The 21,163-nt window shown below is 55.9% G+C and overlaps 1 protein-coding gene across 1 annotated transcript in view; it reads right to left on the bottom strand.

Annotated features, from left to right (window-relative positions):
* The window catches only part of PDZRN3 (PDZ domain containing ring finger 3), a 148,369-nt gene that overhangs the window by 112,958 nt on the left and 14,248 nt on the right, over positions 1-21,163 (bottom strand). The window contains exon 3 of the mRNA XM_081072855.1: positions 18,162-18,269. Within this exon, the coding sequence (XP_080928981.1) occupies positions 18,162-18,269 (108 nt within the window). The remainder of the gene's footprint in view (positions 1-18,161; positions 18,270-21,163) is intronic.

The following is a 21,163-nucleotide window of genomic DNA, read 5'->3' as shown; positions in this document are numbered from 1 at the left end:
TGTAAAAGTTAAATCTTAACTATAACTTTCCTCACCACGGGATGACATTTGATTCACACACAGACACACACAGCTCGCCCGACGGCCACATCCCACACGGTGTCACTTCTGAACCCCAAAGCTCTGGGCCACCTCACTGTCCGCATCGCAGCAAGTGCCCCAGTGACGGCCACTCGGCCCAGCTGCGTTCCCAGGCGAACACCCTCAGGGCCCAGGACGGTTTGCCAAGGCCACTGGCTGGAGTCATCCCTGGAGGCCGCAGGCCTGCCCGTCAAAGCCACTGCAGCCGAGGGAGCAGAGCCCCGAGAAGCCCCCGGCTCGGGCAGGGGCCCTGGTCAGCAGATTGTTCTCAGAGCCGAGGGCCGGGGTGGCCTGACTGCGTCCGTTCCACTGGAAGACCAGAACTTTGGCTGAGCCCCGCTCTCGCCGCCGTCCCAGGCAGGCACAGAGGACGGGGCAGACCTGAGCAAACGTCCCCTGAGTGATGGACAACATGACAGTTTTCCAAAGATGAATGGCATTCGTGTCAATAGAATTTTGGACTCATACAAAAAACAGTGTTAAAAGTCACTTCATTTAGCATCTTCCTTCTACAGATGAGCAAGCTGAGTGGACAGCTGGAATTCAGGTCCCTAAAGCGAGTCTCTTCAAACCTAACGTAAGAAAAATAGAAATAAAACACCCAATCCACTTGCTCGCAGTTGTTTGCCTTCTGAGTTTTGACCCATTTAACGCAAGGTCACACGGGCTGACCGTCTCCTGTGATCTCTGATCCGTCTTTCATCCCAAAGCCTCGAGTTCACATGGTCTACCTGCCTATCGTCACTTGGTCAGGCGGAAATGGGACGCTATGTCCTGCTCTCGTCGAGAAGGAGTAATGGACGTACTCATCCCAACGCCTACAAACACCCATCTGCCTCTCGGGGTCTGTCCCCTTCCAGGGCCTCCTGGCCTTGCAGGGACCCGAGCGCCCTGGTGACCTGTGTGGCCAGCCCCCTATGTCACAGCGCGCTGCCCGTTCTCCTGTCCCAGCGCTGGGGACTCGGCCTCAGCTGGCAGCACCCCCTCCAGGCTCACGGGAGTCCCTGTGGGAGGGTCCCCGACAGCAGCTAACTGATGGTCGCAGAAACACCCATCAGGCCAAGAGGGGACATTGGCTTTCAAGACCTGCCCCCCAACTATCTGATAAGATACACAGATTCCTGCCTGCGTCTGGGAAGCTGCTGCTGCACGCACGTCACGAGGACTTCAGCACGTAACTGAGGCATGGAAAACCTTCTGGAGCTTTGAAAAGACAGTTCCCGAGTTCCCATGCCGGGGACCGCAGGTCAGCCTAGGAAATGCCACACGCTCTTTAGTTAGGGAGGCTGTCAGCTACTCTTGTAGCAAGGTTGCCGGAGTCGGCGTGCAGACACGCTGGTCAGTGGCACTTCCCCCGGCCCCTCTGAGGTCCCCAGGTGACCGACTTCTGCAGTCCAGGCCCCAGAGCAGACAGCTGGGCGCTGTCCCCAGGGGTGCAAGTGCCAGGGAAGGGCAGCGTGTGCAGTGCACCCCAGGACCGGCCGTTCTTACGACACGGTGCAGCAAGTGACAACCTGGAATGTGGGTGTCTGGGGACCGCGTGGCCTCCAGGATGGATCTGGCCAGCTGGAGCTGGAGCCGGAGCCGGAGCCGGAGCCGGAGCGGGAGCCGGAGCGGGAGCCGGAGCGGGAGCCGGAGCCGGAGCCGGAGCGGGAGCAGGAGCCGGAGCCGGAGCAGGAGCCGGAGCCGGAGCAGGAGCAGAGCGGAGCTGAGCTGAGCAGAGCCTACAAGCCCATCGCACCACGGACACAGCCGATGTGCTTGCCGACCACTGGGGGCGGGTTTCAGGCAGGAGCCAGAGAGCACAGGTGCTGCAACGAGGCCACGTGGACCCCAGGCCAGGAGCATTTTCTGTCCAGCCCTTCACAGGCAGCAGACCCGTTAACGGTAGACACAGGTGTCACAGGCCTTTTTCACTCTCCGAAACCCACACAGCCCTCCAGAGATGCCTCACACTTTAGAAGTAGCTGAAAATATGGCCGACTCCAGGACACCCTGGGCCCTAAGATTACATCATGCTGTGACCATTCAGGAGATCACAGCAGATACTGAGGGGCGTTTGCTCCCACTCAGGACAAGCTGTTTGCTTCTGCCTCGCTCCCTGCGAACTTTTGGCGGCGGGAAGCCTGTCGGCACCTCTTCCGGGCAGCAGAGGCATGCGTGGGGCCAGGAGGCCTGAAATCAGAAGGCAAATCCCTTTATTCTAATGTCCCAGAGAAGTAACAACTGTCGGAACTAAGAAGCGGGCTCGAGCCCCCCGATATTTGACACCCCGCCACTGAACAGAAAATGTCCAGCACCAACTCCCTGCTAGGGCGAAGGCCGCCCGCCAAGTACACGCCGACCCTGCCCGCTGAGCCGCTGGGCCGCCCGTCTTAGCTGCGAGCAAACAGGCTGGCCCTGCCGGGGAGGCCGCCAGAGCCCAGCCGTCTCCAGACACAGAGACACCGACGAGCTCAGTCCAACCGGCACCCCCTACGCCTGCTAAGTAGCCAAAGGCAGCGGCCATCCCTGACCCAACCTGGGGGACCCAAAGGTGACTTTTACTCCTTATCTCTCCCATTGGTGTCCCACTGGCCCAGCGCTGGGCTAACGTGCGTCACTGTGGCGTGCTGTAACATACAACCAGTGACGAGGGCTGCAGCTCCCAAGGGCACCAGTGACAAGGTGTCACTGCTCCCATGCGTGGTCCTAGGGCTGGTGAGCTACATGCAGAAACCTCTGGGCTCTGCAGGCCGTCACCTTTATGATAAACTCAGCGCCTGTGTGATTCAACGTGGTCGCCCTAACAGTAAACACAAAGGGCACTGCACACAAAAGCATCACACAGCTGATTCTGGGGAGGGCTCACCGACAGCACACATGCTGCTCGCAGGGCACAGAGGTGCTGGAACCTTCTGGAAGGGCCACCCCTGCAGCACGGACTCCAGTGCAATGCCCCACACCTGTCACTCTGCTTAGAGACCCAGGAACAGCTGTGACAGCTCATAAGGCTCCACACAACAAAACAGGGCTTCTCGGACGCGCGTCCCCTCCTTCTGTCCCAGAAACCTGACAGTGGCTTTCTCTACTAGAAACCTGAAAATGGCAGCCTTGTTGAATAGAAAACTACAAACTAATGATCAAACTTAATGTTTACGGTTGGGTCACATGGCGTGGGGGGGTGAAGACACAATGCTCGCAGAACAGGACGCAGTGCAGACGAAAAGCAAAAGCCTGTGACGAGAACGCGTGCTCGCTTGTCACTTCTGGTTTTATATCCCAAATATGAGTGAGGTCACGTGGTTCTCGACTTTCTCTAACTTATTTCTCTTAGCATGATGAGTAAGACAAATGAAGAAACAAAAACTCATAGACACAGACAATAGTTTAGTGGTTACCAGAGGGTAAGGGGGTGGGGGTGGGAGATAAGGGTAAGGGGGATCAAATATATGGTGATGGAAGGAGAACTGACTCTGGGTGGTGAACACACAATGGGATTTATAGACGATTGTACACCTGAAATTACGTAATTTCACTATCCATTGTCACCCCAATACATTTAATAAAGTGTGTGCCCCACAAGCAAAGCCCGTTGCATTCCCAGCTGCTCCACCGCGCCCTGGGGGTGGGACATTTGGCGGGAGCCCAGCCCCCAGAGCCGCAGGTCTCTGTTCTCACTACAGAAAGAGGAGGCTGAGTGATCGGGTCTCCAAGGGTCGTCCTTGTTCCTACGGTTATTTTTGTTGATCAAAATCACGTTTTGTATATAGCTCAGCCGTAAGCCTCTTCACACATGCATGTCTCTGGCCAAAACCTTAGTCGTGCAGCCTGGACGTCAGAACGAGACGTTACCAAACGAGAGAAGAGGGGCAGGAGGATGAAGGGAGGGAGGAAGGAAAAGGAGAGAAAACCCACCTACATCAGCTGTAGTCACGTTGCTGTCATTTTAAAGGAATAGCCAGCAGTCCTTCAGAAGTCACATGTGTTGGCACATGTGTGTGCACACGCACACACACTGGGCTGGGGAGCAGCTGACTGTCCCCCACTCCAAAATGGGGAGTCAAGCTCTGCCAGGTGTGAAGGACGACGGAAGAACAACATCTCAACTGAGATGGATGAAAATAACGCAATTAACACCTGACGGACGCGTTACCCTTTCAAAGCACAGCTGACACAAAACAAGTCACCCACCAGGCATGACAGAGGCTGAGCCCTGAGCGGCAGGGCCTGAGGTGCCCCCGCCGTCACCAGCAATCACCCTGCTGTGAGGGTGACCCCTGCAGGCCGCACAGCCCCAGACAACGGTGTCTGGGCCCCCACCCCTCAGTGGGACTTTCCACACACCCCCCTCTGAATGTGAGGTGACAGAGTGACCCTAACTACAAAAATACCAGAGACCCGTCTCCCAAGGTAGTTTGCGTGTCAGAGCCCAGCGCCCACAGCAAACACAGCTTCCCTGAGGCACCTGTTGGAACCATCGATTGCACCCTTTTTATTCTGCTGGTTAAACTCGCCGACTAAATACACTTGTCGACACAAACCGGGACCAGTGTGTCCTCGGTCCTGCAGGCGGGACGTCACAGAATGGACACCATGCTGGTGTGGGTCACTGTGCATTCAGAGTAACAGCTTTGAGAGCTGAAAGGCAGAAGCCAAATCCTAGAGAAAGAACCACCAAACCGAATGAAGAGTAAAAACAAATTCAGAATAAACAAGCACAAGACATTTGAGACACTTCAGAGCGTCCCTAGTGTAACTGTGGGCGAATCGGACACACGTGCAGGCCCTGCTGTGACCTGCGTGTGATGGGACGTGGCGCGTGGGACCAAGCAGTGCTGCCCCTCAGTGGACTCTCCTGCTCACACCTGGGGGACATTTTCGTTCATCGTGGCACTGGGGTGTCCCTGTGAGCAGACGCCCCACTGTTTCCCACAGCGCCCGGCACACACATCCGCAGGGAGCGGCCCAGGGGTCACGCTCCCCTCACTCACCAGCCTGGAAATGGAGAGGACGCGCATGAACCCCACGAGGCAGAGGTGCAGGCCTCCTGCAGACGGGCTCACCCACAGGGACGGAGGTCCGTGTCCTTACCTCCGCCCGCCCCTGGCCCTCTTGCCCACAGCACACCACAGCCCGCGTGCGCCTGGCCCCGCCGGCTTCCAGCTGGCCGTCACGGCGTACCAGAGCCAGACGGAGGAGAAATGGGCCTGGGCTTGTCCCCCGCTCCCCACTTGCGACCGGCCGCTGGACAGCAGTGACCCTCCACATCACAGCTCCCGTGGGGCAGCCCCCCCGGGTTCTGGGGACCCCTTCCCGCCTGCCCGCAGGCCAGACTGGACCCAGCACCGCGCCGGCCAGGCCACTGCCCACAGTCTTGGCGCCCCCACACCGGGGGCCGCACAGCCTGGCTGGAAGCCAGGTGCAGCCCAAAGCCAGTTTTTGTTAAGGAGGTTTTCTGGGAGCCACACCCGCTCCGTTTAATTGGGCTGTTAAGTCCTGACACAGAGGCCACGGGCAGCAGCTGAAGGCGTTTACTGTTGGGCCTTCACAGAAAAGCTCTGGCAGCCCCTGCCCTGTGCTCTCCCCACCGAATCCTTGAACAGAGTCCTTTTACTCAGGCTGCTGATGCACCGGCCGCAGAGGTGCCTGTGTGTCCTCGGGGACCCCGGACGGTGCCACCTCCCGCTCGTATGCGGTTCCTGCGGCGCCTGCATCATCCCCATCAGGAGGAAATGTTTATGTGAAAGAATGAGAATGATTACAACAAACCTGGGGTTATGGGGGAGGCAGGGAAAGATGCGGGGGGAGCGGTCAATTAGGGTCAAGTGTCCAGAATCTGTCCCTCTGGTGACGGTCCAGAGCCCCCAGGAGGCAGTGCCACCCGGCCGGCCACCTCTTGGTCCTGATGGGACACGAGTCCCTCACACGGCAGGGACCGGCCTGCAGACTCTGCTGCAGTTTCGTCCTCACTCACGGCGGCTGAGAACCATTGGTGGGCAGTGTGACTCCCAGTTCCCAGCAGCCGGCCCGATGCCCCAGGTCTGGAGCCCGACGCAGGGACACCAGCGTCACACCTGAAGCCGAAGCTCAACGCTGAACGAGCTGAGACCAGACACAGCGGCGCCGGACGACAGCCATCCATTCAGGCTCCCAGTCACTCAGCACCTGTCACAGGTTGTCCCGTCCCTTTACCGATTCCAAACAGCTCATTTTTAGAAGTGCCACTCTTACTGGTTTTCGATGGGAAAACGAAGGTGAACAGGTCCTGGAAGGGGCCACCTGTAAGTGACAAAGCCTAAACGTGCAGCTCCTTGGGAATGAGGGACACTGAAAAGTGTCCCAGCGTGCGAGTGGCTGTCACTGCAGAGAAACACCTGCGCCTGACACCCTGACCATGTGACGTGTGACTCCCAGGTCACAATATGTTGGAAAGTGCCAGCGGGGCACCAAGCCCGACGTCAGGTAGAGCAGGTGCCCCGCGGGACATACGCCACCGGGTGTGGGACGTGTGTGGGGCCGTGTCTGCAACGAGATGCACACTGAGCTCTTTCAGACCATAAAGTTACAGGTGTCAGGCCCCACTGGGGAAGGGCTGACTGCAGACGGACGTGTCCCACGAAAGAAAGGTGCTGTCCCTCTCCCTAAGTCACGTCTGTCACCTTCCATGTCGAAAGCTACACTCTGTGATGTGCTCTGTGGGGTCTGCTTCCCAGTTAGGGAACTGCAAGCGCTTTCGGATGGAGCTGACCTTGGCTGAGGGCCAACGACCCTCCGAGCTCCGCCCAGGACCCTGCTGTCCTCACAGGTGGGACCCAAGGAGCCCACATGCCCCATGGAACTGAGCGTGCACACAGGTGGCAGGGACGAGGGGGCGTGAGCACAAGGGCAGCAGAAGCCTCGTCAGGTCCCCACAGGGGTCTGTGTCCCCCAGCGCGCACGGGCTGGCGGAGCCGAGTGCTGACCTGGCCCTCTCCTCTCAGCACAGTCGCTTGGGCCGCGCGGCCGCTCGGGAACGGATGTGGTGGCCCGGGCTCCTCGGCACCGACCGCTGCGGCCTGCCCTTCTCTCTCTGCCACGGCCAGGTGCCCAGTGACCGTGACGTGGCCCTTCCCTCCAAGTGGGGTCGACGCCAGCAGGGGACAGCTCCGCTGGCCCCACGGAGGGCTCGTCCCAGGGAGGCGCTCGCCCCCGTGCCCCCACCGGACGCGTCAGCACAGCCCCTCGCCCACCGTCCACGGCTGCGGCCGCTGAGGCCCCATCAGCAGGTTGTCTCCCAGAGACTAGTTTGAATTACACTTGCCTCACGGCGAGAAAAGCTGCCTGAAACCAATTCTGAAGCAAATCCAGCCGCCTCCCGCATGCAGACAGCAACCCCCCCGGAACGTGACAGACGCCGCCGGCAGCAGCTGAGTTTCAGTCGAGTACCTTTCGGGGGGATGAATTCTGGGGTTCGAGGTTTACACAGTAGGAACGTTGAAGGATCAAACATGCTACTGCATATAAACAGTCCCACGAGACGCACAAACACGGCTCTGGGATTCTTCTCCAGAGCCGTGTGCACGCGTGTGAGCGTGAGCGTGAGCCTGAGTGTGTGCGGCTCTCTGCCAGCCAGCCGAGGAGGCCACGGGCACCGACAGCTCGCTCAGTGTGCTCGCCAGTCTCCCCCGTGGCGCGGCCGTAACCGCAGCCGTGACGCAGCCCCGCGCCTTCACCACGGGCCCCGGGCTTCACTGACGAACCCCTGCGACCTCTGGCCTGAATCAATGTGACTCTGCGTTTGGAAGCTGTGTCTTTCACTATGGGCCCTGAGTGTGTGATGTGTGAGTGGGAGTGAAGGGGAGTCCACTGCACGGTTTATTTAAAATTTCATCTCTAAGTGTAAAGAAACATCTGCTCAGTGAGGAAAACAAAACTTCAGAGGTTCTGTGAACACGTAGCCTACAGACCTCCTGGGGGCCACACCACAGGACCCAAGGGACGGCACGCAGGGACGAATCACAGCAGCGCTTGCAGGTCCCCAAACGCAGAATGACTGAAGGCCGTGCTGATACCTGCGTCACAGTCACCCGGGGCCACGTCCATGAGACGCGGGCTGTGCTTATTAAAACCACTGAGTCACCTGCATCTGTTGGTGGCATGTGTGTGACACACGGTTAAAAGGCCGCATGTCGGAAAACAACTGCAGTTGTGTAACGACAACGAGCCAGGAAAGAGGAGAAAATCCAGACACCCCAGGCGTGTGCGTGTGTGTCCAGCTCCGTGTGACAAGGAGAAGGCCGTGCCAGGCCGGACGCCACTATCTCGAGACACGAGGGGGCAGCAGGGAGGGTGGTCAGACACTCATCCCTTTTTACAGTTTCTATCGCTTCCATGACTGTGGAAACTACACATAAGTTTATAATCTGAGCAGTTGTATTTTCAATGAAAGGTGTTTTTAAAAATAGAGCAAACGTTATGATAACGAAGCTGTCAGACCCTCCCCTCCCAGCCACGTGACGCCACTGCTGGCACCACGCTGTGTACAGGGTCCCATAGCTGCCCAAGCTCCACGGACTGCAGTAACGTCTTAAAACACAAATATTTTACGCAGAGACCTGTGTATCTGTATATAAATAAAAACGCAGGCAGAGCCGTGCGATACCTCTTTCCTCTGGCTGGGCAGACGCGTGACAGAAGGAGACGCGCCAGAGTGGATTCGGACCCCGTCGTCTGCATCTGGCTGAGACCTCCGACAAGGCCACCCCCTGAGTCCCCTGGAGCCCCTCGTGGCATGGGGACAGTCCCTCGTGGCATGGGGACAGGACACCTGCTGCTGCAGGGCTGCGGGAGAGTCCCAGGAGCCAAGACACGGGGCGGGTTTACCACAGGACGTCGGCAGGAGCCCGCGGGGGGGGACCCCACTAAGCATGTGACAATAAGGCCAGGGAGAACTTCCTGCTGAGATGTCTCCCACGAGCTTCTAAAACCCAGAGATGCATTAATTCATTTAATCTGCACATCAAGTGTCCGAGGCAGGTGCCGCCACCGTCATGTTCAGACAAGCAGCTGAGTAACTCGCTCAGCGAACGGCCAGCTCTGGATTCACACCGAGGCTGACGTGGCCTCGCCCATGCGGCTGCTCAGTCCTCCGTCTGCCCCGGGACCGTGCGGCAGGCAGCCCTCTCGGCACCAGTGCCCAGACCTGCACGTGGGGCCGTGGGCGCACGCACCGGGACGCCCGCACTGCCCACGGTGACGTCCACACGCTCTGCCCCACCCCGTGAGCCTGGCCCATCACTCTGTAGACGACACTCATCAGCCAGGAGCTTCTCTGGCCCTGCGAGTACCTCCAGCGCCCAGAGCAGAGTTTAACGGAAGGAGAGGAGAAGGCGCCACCAGTGAAAGGGGACGGGGGCCTCAGGTGTGACCACTGCCCCGCACGGGTCAGCACCGGAGACGGTGACTCTCAATGCGACAGGATGGAGGGTCCGCGGAGACCGGACCATGGGAATCCATGACCAGCTGGTGGGACATGCAGATGACGCTGACATCATTAAAGCAACATCCAAGCTCCAGAAAAGCAGGGACACGCAGCAAGGCGCCCACCAGCCCCAGGGCTCCCTGCCCTGACTGCAAGGGCCAAGTCTGTCCCAAAGGTCTCCGGCCCCGAGCTCCAGCTGTCCCGCAGGAGGGCTGCGGCCTGAACCGCCAACGGCCAGCGGCTGTCACATCCAGTCGCCAAGGCCAGGGCGTCCCTCTGTCTGCAGTGCTGAGGAGGGACAGACAGCAGGAAGGAAAGGGCGGGCCGGTCCTAAGCCAAGGCCCCGCCTCACTGCCCTGCACACACGGAACCCACCATCCCCGTCTCAGGAGCGCCTGCCACGACCGCCATTGGGCGTCAGCCGCCCCCGGTGACGTCAGAAGGAAAGGGGAAAGGAGGGAGACAGAAAAGGCCAGTGCAGAGCAGGAAGCAAGCAGGAAGCAGGAAGCAGGAAGCAGACGCTTCCAGCTCGGCCTTCGCCTTGGGCAGTCACCGCAAGCTTTGCTCAGTGAAAGACAACGGCCACATTTCCAGAACTGACCAACTGTCATGCCTATGCATCCCCCATTCAATGGTGCCCGTATGTGTGTAAGAAGCTACATGGAAAATGACTCAGAAGAACATAGATTGTTACTAAGAAACAGCCACATTTTTGCGTTTGTTTTCTTAAACTCGCTTGACACATTTATTTGGATTCCTCTACAGTTATCCTGGTTGCGATTCCAGTGTTACCTGTGTGCCATCGCGAAACAACACTTAATGGCTGTGTCAAGAAAGGAAATACAAAGCACGGCACCACACTCTCGATTAATATTGCGCGTTCCTGTTTGGGTACCAAGCGAAGCAAAACGCTGTGTTCAGTGCGTTCCAAGGCGTGGACGTGGGCTCACAGAAGCACCTGGTTACGCCCAGAGCTCCCACGGCCTCAGCTTCTGTCAGAGACATTACTCACTGTAAAAATGTGCATTTGGATGAACTCTGCCATCCATATCCCGAGGAGAGAAACTGCACTGGTTTTGATTTATCTCCTCTTTTTGAAATACTTAACAAAAAAATGCCTATTGTAAAATGAACTCTTTTTCTGTGAGCCCGGGCCGCCTTCACCTCGGAGCGATAACCTTTCAGCTTGCAGCTGGCTGGCGTGCGAACACACACGCAAACGCCCAACTCCAGACCATTTTAGTTTCCTTTCTTGGCTCAGGTGCTTGAGGGAAAGATGAAGAGAGCTGCTGCGTGCTAGTCTTAGCGTTCCAAGCTCAGGAATCCACGTTCACACCTTCTGTGAGCAAGTGTCGTTAGAAAACAATCAGGCAACGTCTCTAAGCAATGTCTCCCTGACATTTTCATTCACGGGAATTAGCACTCACACTGATTTCAGCTTATTTCACACCGATTTCAGCATTAATGCTATTTCAGCTTGGCCCCGTTCTCACTAGTTCAGCGCAGAACCCAGATCTCAAACATTTTGGCAGAAAGATAACAGTAAGAAGGTGAAATGCGTCTGTTTGCTACAACAGGCTTCAAACACCACCTTGCCCATCAGATGGCTCTGGGTGTGTCTGGGGCGAGAGGCAGCGAGGGCCTGTGTGACGCTGCACTCACGTCCCCACCAGAGGGGCCCACAAGGTTCCAGCGGTCACCACCGCCCTGGCGACTTGGCAAAGGATCTACTTCCGGGGAGACGTGTGAAAATCCCACGGAAGACAACAGCTCACTCCAGCAGAAGTGAGTGAAGACCTGTTCCCGTGCGTGGCAGCCACAGGCCTGATGTCGCCTAAACGGGGTCCTGCAGCAAGGCCAGGCCCAAGCCACTGAAACGGGAGGGGACAGGGTGACCAGTGTCAAGTACTTTCCAGGTCTGCGGGCACAGCCTCGGCTGCACGAGCAAAAGCACACGTGCTGAAGGAAATCCCCACTGGCTGTCACGGGAGCCAGGCAACCAGAGAGCGCCCCTCCAGCATCTCCCACTAAGCAAGACCAGGGACAGTCTCTGCTTGAAATACAGACAGACAGCTGGCCAGAAACGCAGCAGACTCCTAAGTCTGGTGAATCAAAGACCCAAGTCCCGATTTTCCTATGATCCCATTAAATGTATCTTTTCTAAAAAAGCAAAGCAGGGTGCCCTCACCCCATGTCGGGGGGAAGGAGGCCATTTACTCCCTGCTCCCAACAGAGCAGGTCTAAGGCTGGACACTGCTCTGGGACACGCGTCTATTTTAAGCCACTGCTATTCCTATTTGGACAGCTGGCAGACCCCACCTGTCTGCTGTCAAAGTGTCCAATGTCACTCAGCCCTCGGGACACACTGTCACCTGCCTTTGTGCCCTAATGTCAGCCCTCCTGCAGTTCTACCCTCAGAAGTTAGCCATGTGACCTGAAACTCTATTTCCAAGTCAGGCGACAAACACTGCGCCATTCCCCACACTGGGCGCCATGCGGAGGCCTGGGAACCCAGCACACGCAGCTCGGTCCACACGGCCCACGTGCAGGACCTTCTCCTGAGCAGGACCCTCCGTGGTCCCCCCCAAGGACCTGCGGGGGGGACGCCTCCTCCCAGCGGCTGCACAGAGGCGGGGAGCAGACACTGCAGTCGATTCTAATGTCAGTGACTCCACTGTTTGCAGGAGGCAGGGACACAGGCGTGCGGTCGGCAGGTCTGCCGGACTCCAGAGGAGGACGTGAGAAAAGGCTTCTGCTGTCAACACAGAGGCACAGCTCTGCCCCCTAAAGCAGAGGTCTTCACACTGCTGACCACTGGCCTTTAGTCAGCCACTAACTTAGTGGGGCACGAACAACACTAAGAAATGGGACAGAAATAGAAACAGCAGAGAGCTCTGTACGTGGTGAGGACAGACATCTCACGACCTTTTCCAATTTTCACACACACGTCCCAGGACCCACTCACACCCGTGAGGGCTGCACGCGCTTGCACGTAAAAGGTGGCCGAGACGTCTGTTGCAGCATTTTGGAAATGAACTTTATCCCGTGTAATGCACAGACAGGAAGTTACGCACAGACAGGAAGTAACACAGACAGGAAGTACTGCACCGATAGGAAGTAATGCAGACGGGAAGCGAGCAGACCTTCTGCCTGGCGCGTCTCTCAGCACGAGCAACTTAACCATCACCCGGCCAGGACCGCGCGACACTGCCAAGCTCCCAGGCCCACCAACTTCCAGTCTCACAGGGTGATTTTGCTCTTAAACAAAGAGGAAGCAAGTCAGGATCTGAGATTGACCGACTCCATGCTTCTATTGTATTTATTTACTGCTATCTTCTCTCTACAGCACGAGAAAGTGACTTTCACGTACAACCACGACATACAGTTTCCTTTTAAAGGAAGTTTAGGATAACACTGGCACGTTGCTGTACGAACAATGCTAAGTTTTAGCAAAGCAGGTGTTGTATCCGTGAAATCCGCAGGAGGCAAAGGACCCAGTTTGAGAAACACTGGGCTGCGCTTGCCGCTGGCCCCACGGCGACTTCCCAGGATGGGCCTCCCTGCTCCTGTGACATGAGCTGCTGTCACTTCCTGTCCTGCCTGATCCCGAAACAGCCTAGGGCCCTGCTGAGAACAGGATGGTGTTCTCATACCCTCTGGCTGTTGTTTCCCACGCAGCTTAAGATGGAACAAGCTGGCTCCCGAGGAAGGGAGCCTATGGACGGCTTCTCAACTTAAATCTCCACTTGACATCTGAAAAAACCATTTAGAACTGGGATTGATGGTAACAAAAGGCCACAAACAAACAGCCTCATATCCAATGTTCTAATTATGGCAACACAACAAACAATTGTATGGACTCAACTTTCAAAACCACCACAGAGAAAGGAAAACAACCTTTCAACAGAAATAGCAATGACAGTCGTCTTCTCTTTGAATCAGTGGGTTTCGCTGCAGGTCTGTTAAGTCTGGAAGCTTCGGCAGATGAGACTGAGATTTATTTGCGTGATGTATCGAGCAACTTAACCTGAAGTCCCTATGAATGGGCCTCACAGGGAGCCAGGTCGCTTGTCAAACAGAGATCTCCCTGTCCCCACTTTCCAGAATGCCACCTGACCCAAGGAGCCGCCTCTCCTTCCTGGCAAAGTAGAAACAAAGGTTCCTAAACATGGACTATACGCAAAACAGCTGAAAACTCCATCCAGCTTCTCCTGGGTCTCCAATGAGTGACACATGAAATAAAGGGGCCACCTCACAAGTGACTAGTGTGACATCAGCAAAGTGCTCAGACACAGATATCCACTCGGATTCCTGTACAGGTCCAGACAGTCACACAGTTAGGTATATTTGTACAAGTTCTTAACTAAACGATCGGAAAAAGTCGTATTTGTCAAAACACAGCTAATTCAAGGACCGTGGCTCAAAGAGGGGGAGTTTGGTGTAGACTGTGAATAAAACACAACTACCAAGGTGTCAACGTTTCTCTGAGAATATTTCTGCCAAACTCAGCGTTCAGTGTCCCGGCCGTGCCATCACGTTTGCCGGGAGGGTCCGTCCACCAGGATGGGTTCTCCAGGTACCGAGATGCTGACGGGGAAACGGCAACTTCACTCTGCCCCCATTATCACTAGTCCTTTGGGAGGAAAGGGAACAGCAGGACTTTCTTCTAGTTTTCAAACTTAACCTTTTAATCACTGATGAAAATGAAGACGTCACCCCACTGATCATACAAGAAGTTTCAAGCTCTCGATAAAAATATGGTGACATATTTCTTTCTTGCTCGGTTCCCTTTTCTCCAGCGATTGTACCCCACGTCCCCAACATGTGTAACCCAAGGTTCTCATAAGCACCGTTTCAGATGTTTCACAATGACAGAAACCAACAGCAGTGCTGCAACGGAATCGCACATCGTTCTCCTTTCCTGGGGCTCTTCCCATTTCGTTTAAGCCAGAGTTTAGAACCAGCGATGAAAACACTTTGTGTTTGACTTCACTGATACGTGGGATACAAAACTGAAAGCAACAAAGGAATAAGACGAACAAAGAAACAAAAACTCATAGACACGGACACTAGTTTAGTGGTTACCAGAGGGTAAGGGGGTGGGGGTGGGAGATGAGGGTAAAGGGGATCAAATATATGGTGATGGAAGGAGAACTGACTCTGGGTGGTGAGCACGCAATGTGAGATAATGTAATACAGAATTGTACTCCTGAAATCTATGTAACTTGACTATTGTCACCCCAATAAATTTTTAAAAAAGAAGAAAGAAAATACTTTGTGTCATACGCACCGTTCCAGCCCCGCGAGTTCCAGCCCGTGGGCCGCTGTGCACCTTCCCAGGGAGCAAACTGCCAATCGGGCTGTGTCAGCACAATGCTTACTGTCAGTAAGGGCTTCTGTTTTCACCTGCATAATTACTGTGTTTCCGATTTTTCTACACTGATTACTCCATTAATCTCAACAGGTAAAGGGGTTACCCGAAAAATAAACTAAATGTAACTTGCAACCTCAAGGGAAGACTTTGCTAAAGAAATATGAACTCTGCACAATTTTATGATATCCCAATATTCTTCATGCGTCAATATGAGAACGGAGAATTTGATCTCTTCTGGCATTTTGAAGGTGGCTGACAAGGAACACGCCATTGTTTCATCTATTTTTGGAGCACGAAGCCAGCACATATGCAAAGAATTACCATGTCGGTCACATGAAGACATATTAGGGCTTCTTACTCCTGCCTGATCAATTATTGTGACTTATGTGGCCTTCAGAAGTGACAGCTTGTTCTCAAGCCAGGTTCAAGGCGTCACTGATTTAAAAACGAAGTCTACAACAGATTAAAGTGCTCCATTCACAGCTGTAATTTCAGGCTTATGGAACTGTCCCCACACTGTCCCCAAAGCCCTGCTCGCTGAAGGTCCCCCAGCCCGGCCTTTTCACAACTCCAGGCAGCCCACAGGATGGGGACGCAGTGCGTGTTCAGACACTGGCACCATTTTCTCTGTTATGCCAGCCTCACGATGTCACATCTTGCAGAAGAACGTGGCGCTCACACACAACCGGAAGCTTGCCCACGGTCATCTAAGTGGCAGTGCCAGGATGACAATCTGGCCTGATGGCAGGCCCATCCCCTCAGCCACTCTGTCACACTTTCTCACAGCCCTTGTATCAGTCACCTCCCTCTGCACACGGGTGTCATAGAGGCCACCGCCCGAGCCAGGCTCCCCATGGACCCCGACCCATCTCACTGCACAGGCAAGCCCTGGGCACACCTGCGTGGTGTCCCCGTCATCCTAAGGGTGCTGAGGAGGACACACCACAGTCGGCAACAAACACTGAACATGCAGAACTTGCTGTGATTCCATGAGTCGTGGGGTCGATGGGCACGACGGGCTACCCGTCCCCACCCAGGGCAGAAGGGGACACGAGCTGCCAGTGGGGCCTGGGCTCCTGGGTCAGCAGGCCACAGCGGTGGCTGCAAGTGCTGGGAGGCATGCCATCCAAGGGGGCCCAGGACTCCCGGCCACGGGAGCACCCAGGCACGAGCCCCGCTGTCCACGGTGGCTGTCACGGGGCAGTCGGGCAGAAAGGGCGGTGGTGACAACACTATCCTGAGGTGCTCGCCCCGCAGCAGCAGGAGACTTTGGCAGAAGACACGTCTCTGCCCCCGTGGCTGCCCCACCCCTCGCCAGGGAGTGCAGGGTCACTGTCACAATGATTGGGGTGGGGACCAGGGAGGCCACACACACGTGCACACACACACGTGCACACACATCACACACACATACATGTGCACACACATCACACACACATACACGTGCACACACACATGCACACACATCACACACACACGTGCACACACACATCACACACACATACACGTGCACGCACATGCACACACATCACACACACATACACGTGCACACACACACACTAAGAGGAATCCAATCCAGGCCTGGTAATAAACTCAGGCACAGACAGGGAAGTGGAGGGCGCGTTTTTCAGCCATGGGAACGACGGCCTCACGTCGGAAGGGGTCAGAATGTGACTGGGAAGGGCGGAGTGTCACTGCCATTAGGACGTCCTTCCCTCCTGGACCAGCCTTCTTTCTGCCTCAGCACTGGACGTGATTAATGCGTTACACACTGTCCAAACTGGGAATGTGACTTACCAGAAACCGTACTGAACGTTTCAAACACACGTCACCCTTTGCCAAGAGAAAATCCTGCCCAGCTGTGGATTCATTTGCAAAACACAAGAGCAATGAAATCCATTACTTAGAGAAACTGGCTGTTCCAACCAAACCCTTGGCAACGGAAGCTGTACTTATCTTTTTGAATAACAGTCTCAGAAAATGTATTCTCTCTCAGAAGAAAAGGACAGCAAGTCAGCATGTGTGCTGCTGGGAAAGTGCTGGCCGCACACCTTCCCACCGGGACCTGCTCCCACCCGGAAGCAGGACCCTGAAACGCGCGGACAAACACGGACCCTGAAGCACGCGGCAAAAAGGGCTCCAAGTTTAAGAACGCTCAAAAAGTCCAAGGGTGTAAAACATTCACAATGACCCTAAAAGCAAACCAGGCCCCTCCCAACAGCTCAGCGACCGCACCGCAGCCGCCCTCAGCTGGTGCCTGCGAGCCTAACTGTCATTTCCCTGAGAACCAGGTCACCCTACGTGTGGTGCTTTGCACACGTGCACGCATCCCAAGGACATGGAGAAGCGAGACCCTGGCTGTCCCCACGGGGACGTCACCTTCTGCTCATCTTTTGGTCAGAGCTCCCCATGCCCAAGCTTTTGAAATGGGCCAGGAAAGTGCTCAAGAAATACAGATACTGCGCAAATGTGTCTGGAAACATACCCAGTGGGGTCAGGGCCGTTTCTCCGGTTTCCTAGTTAATTTGCTTTCTATGGCCATGGCCCACACGTCAACGCCTTGGGTTCAAATATTTAATTTATTTCTCATACGCAATCCAACCTGTTTAGCCGTACATTTACCTGTTAGAAAACCAACCAGAATGGTCAAAAACACCACCAAAAACTACTCATTTGAATCTTAATGAGCCCATGCAAGGCAGCAACACTGGTTTTCTCCATCCCGGCACCGGAGCGTCCAGGATGGCGCCGGCCATCGCGGTGCGGGTGAGGCGTGGCCCTGTGAGCCCACACACCTGCCACCGTGAAGTCGGAATTGAGCGTGAGGACCTGAGAACGCAGAGGGCAAGCTGGTAGGAGCCAACGTCCCCAAGGTCGAGCTTTGCCTGGGCTTCCGGACAACTAGCCTGCACGCTGACCACAGACCGGGGTGGGAGCCTGGGTGCTACAGCCTGAGGACATCAGAGTGGCTCTGAAGCTGGCACGAGCGGGCCCTGGGGACTGACATGCATCACAGGCTCCAGCTTGCACGCAGCACGCACACCAGTGCTTTTCCCACAGAGTGATGACCCACAGCACACGGGACACACGCCCGGCACGTGACGAGGGACAGACTGCAGCCACGCCACTCCTGGCCGTGCTGTCACGCACACACGCAGCTGCACGCCAGCTGGCACCCCCTGGTCCGACACGCAGGAATCCTGCACAGAAGTGCGAGGCCACATGACGTGGGCCGTGGAAAGCCACCGGCCAGCGCTCACCTACCTCCACAATCCTGTCATGGATTTGCAGGCCTCCGTCCTTGGCTGCCGGCCCACTGTCCACGATTTTGGACACGAAGATCCCTTCGCTGGAAGATCCATCTTGGCTGTCCTTTGAATAAAACACACACGCCTGAGTGGGAGGCTGGTCATAAAACCCAAACCCACTCTCTTAAAACAGCCCCGGTGGCCACGCAGCAGGGACGTTTCTTGCTCAGCTCCCATAAGCTAAGATGGACTCGTGCGCGATAACAGTGCTCACACCACCCTGAAAGCCTGGCGTCCCCACAGCAGCGTCTGTCTGTATCCAGCACCCCCTGGCCCACAGCTGCCCCTTCCAGCACCCAGACGGGCCGTGCCCTCTGCCCCGGGCACCCTGCCGCTCTCCTGAGCTCTGACAACCATGAAGGTGTCTCACTGCCAGCCCACAGCCCACCCGACCCCTCAGCACCCACAGGACCCAGTGTGGACACGCTCAGCATGGTCCCCGGTGTTGCTATGGTGACGGAGCTCTGCCAGTGCCTTCCTGCCTGAGTCCTGGGCCGCCTCTGTGAGACCGATGGAGGGCACGCCCCCAGCCTCGGAGGGGGCGCAGAGGACACACCGCTTGACCTGTTTCCCTGGTCAGCCCAGGAGGCCTGCCCAACAGCTCCTGACTCCGCGCTTGCCCACAGCCTCCTGGCTGGCTGGCAGCGTTCATGACACTTAACGGCTTTTCAACATCTAATCGTCTGGTGGTGAAAGCAGGTATTTTACTCTTGTTCCGATTTGCACCACAAAGCCCATTGCACCTGAAACCTGTACTTTCTATCTCCCATCTCCTCAAACCCCATTACATCGTTCCAAGTCTGAACTGAAACATTGTGGGAAAGACAGCTCACGCTCACTCCTTCCCGCCTGCAAAACCAAGGCTCCCACAACCTGATAAGAAGTCCAGCTCGTTCCTGAACTTCCTTCCAATGGACGGGGATGCACTGTCTCCAAGTGTGTGCACCACATTCCAGCGACTGGTAGACGGATTTGTAAATTAAAAGGCGCAGCATGTGTTTTTCCTAAACAAAACCACTTGAAGAGTAAGTTCAGGACGTTCCACCAAAAGCCTAGAATCGACCACCACAGGCAGCCCGCCCCCCAACACAGAGCCGCGAGGCCCATTTCAGTCGGAATTACTCAGCCTGCAAACACAAAATTCCACTGTAAACAACCATGAAAAGGTAACACGTTCCTCCTTAAACAGCAGCACAACGCCACACTGTGCAGTGGGATGGGTGACTCTGAATGTGGTCCTACTCCTTCAGGTGCCACCGCAGTAACTGCGGGCGGGAGACACACATGCCCTCCCGCCCCGCCCCCCACAGACACAGTCACAGACGGGACTCGAGAGAAACGGAATTGACCTGAAATGAGCACTAAGTGCCTTTCCTCCCAGGACAAGGCCAACTGGGTTCCATCAGCATCCTCCCGAGAGGGCTCAGGGCGCCGTGCCAGCTGCATTCCCCAGCTGTCCCCAGAGGCCCCGCTCACTCCCTGTCCCTGCCGGAATGTGTGCCCCCCCCACAGCCGCCTACCCGGCACTCGCCTGTGCGTTTGCGTGGCCCCACGCACACCTCGTGTCCCCAGAACTGCGTGGCAGCCGCTTCTTGCACACGTACTGGGTACCTGGTCTGCAGCGAGGTGTACGGTACTGTTAGGTTCTCGTAATACCCACAGGCAGTAAGTACGAGCACACCCATTTCATCAACAAAAGCCTGAAGCAGAGAGGGCACGCTCACCCAGTACCACGGCCACACAGCTGGGAGGCAGCACAGGCCCTTTTAAAGTTAGGGACAGGTCAGTCTCTTACACATGCTTGAATTCAGGGTTGTCTCCCCCTGAGAAAAATCTCAAAACTACACACGCATGCAGAAGACTAACATTCCAGGCTCTGGAATATTCCACTGGAACCTGGAAGAGACTCAGTGGCCCCGAAAGGATTTATGGGCCAGCCCGAATTCCCCGAGAGGTGATGTCAACATATGAACAGCGAGGAGGCCTGTGTTTGGTTTGACTTAACTGCTTTGCATTTCTTGGCGGGGAAGAGGGAGCCGGGGGTGGGATTCTGGCTGTGGTCCCATCTGCAGAATGCTGCACCCGCCTCAAGTAATTTTTCTGAAAGAGCATCAGGAAGTCCCAGCGGAAAGCAGAGGAACAGGAAACACAAACACCACAATTTAGGTGAAATCGAGGCAGCGTAGGGGGTGAGAACAGAAGGCAAGACACACAGAAGCTCAAAACCCAAGAAATCAAATCCAGTTCAGCCTCGATGGATTTTTCTCGTAAAAGGCATCTCTTCACTGTCCATTGGCTCCTCTCCTAACACCTTCTGAGTCAGAGCTATTTTCAAGGTGAGCTAACGTAGTTTGGGATTGGTTTGTTCTGCTGCCTCGAGCAAAGGGGGACTGTCCTCACCCCGGGGGCCCTGACAGTGCCGTGCCCGAGCCAACGCAGAGGTGACAGGTGTGACCACCAACTGGCTGCTGCTTCACAGGGTTCTGCGAACTTGCGAGCAGATGGCGTGGCTTTGCTCAGCGTGTCCCATCCACACTGCATCACGTGAGGAAAGTGGCAGTGGCACAGCCCAGCCGGCGTCCCACTCAGGAGGCCCTCGGCCCCCCAGTGACTAACAAGGCACGTACGCAGCTACTCAAGTCCGCTTACTACACGTTCTCAGCGGACTGCCAGGCCCCCAGGCAACTGTGCAGAGCTCCTTCTGCCATTTCTGCTGATTGGGACAAGTTTAAAACCACGAAGGCAACACGTGCATAGGGAACGAAACTTTCTTCCAGGGGACACGCACGGCATTCCCTCAAAAAGTCCACACAAACTGAGAACACTTACGAACAGCACAAAATCCACTCTGCATTGTACATAAACCCTCTTTTAAAGGAAAAAGAAAACCCAGAACGTGCTCTTGGACAAACACAAGAAGGGACCAAAGTGCCATGTTCCGGCGAGGCCGATGTCCTT

Source organism: Rhinolophus hipposideros, assembly GCF_964194185.1.
Source record: "Rhinolophus hipposideros genome assembly, chromosome: 14".
NCBI lineage: Eukaryota > Metazoa > Chordata > Mammalia > Chiroptera > Rhinolophidae > Rhinolophus > Rhinolophus hipposideros.
The sequence above is the reverse complement of the archived record's forward strand: the minus strand, read 5'-3'. Positions and strand labels throughout refer to the sequence as shown.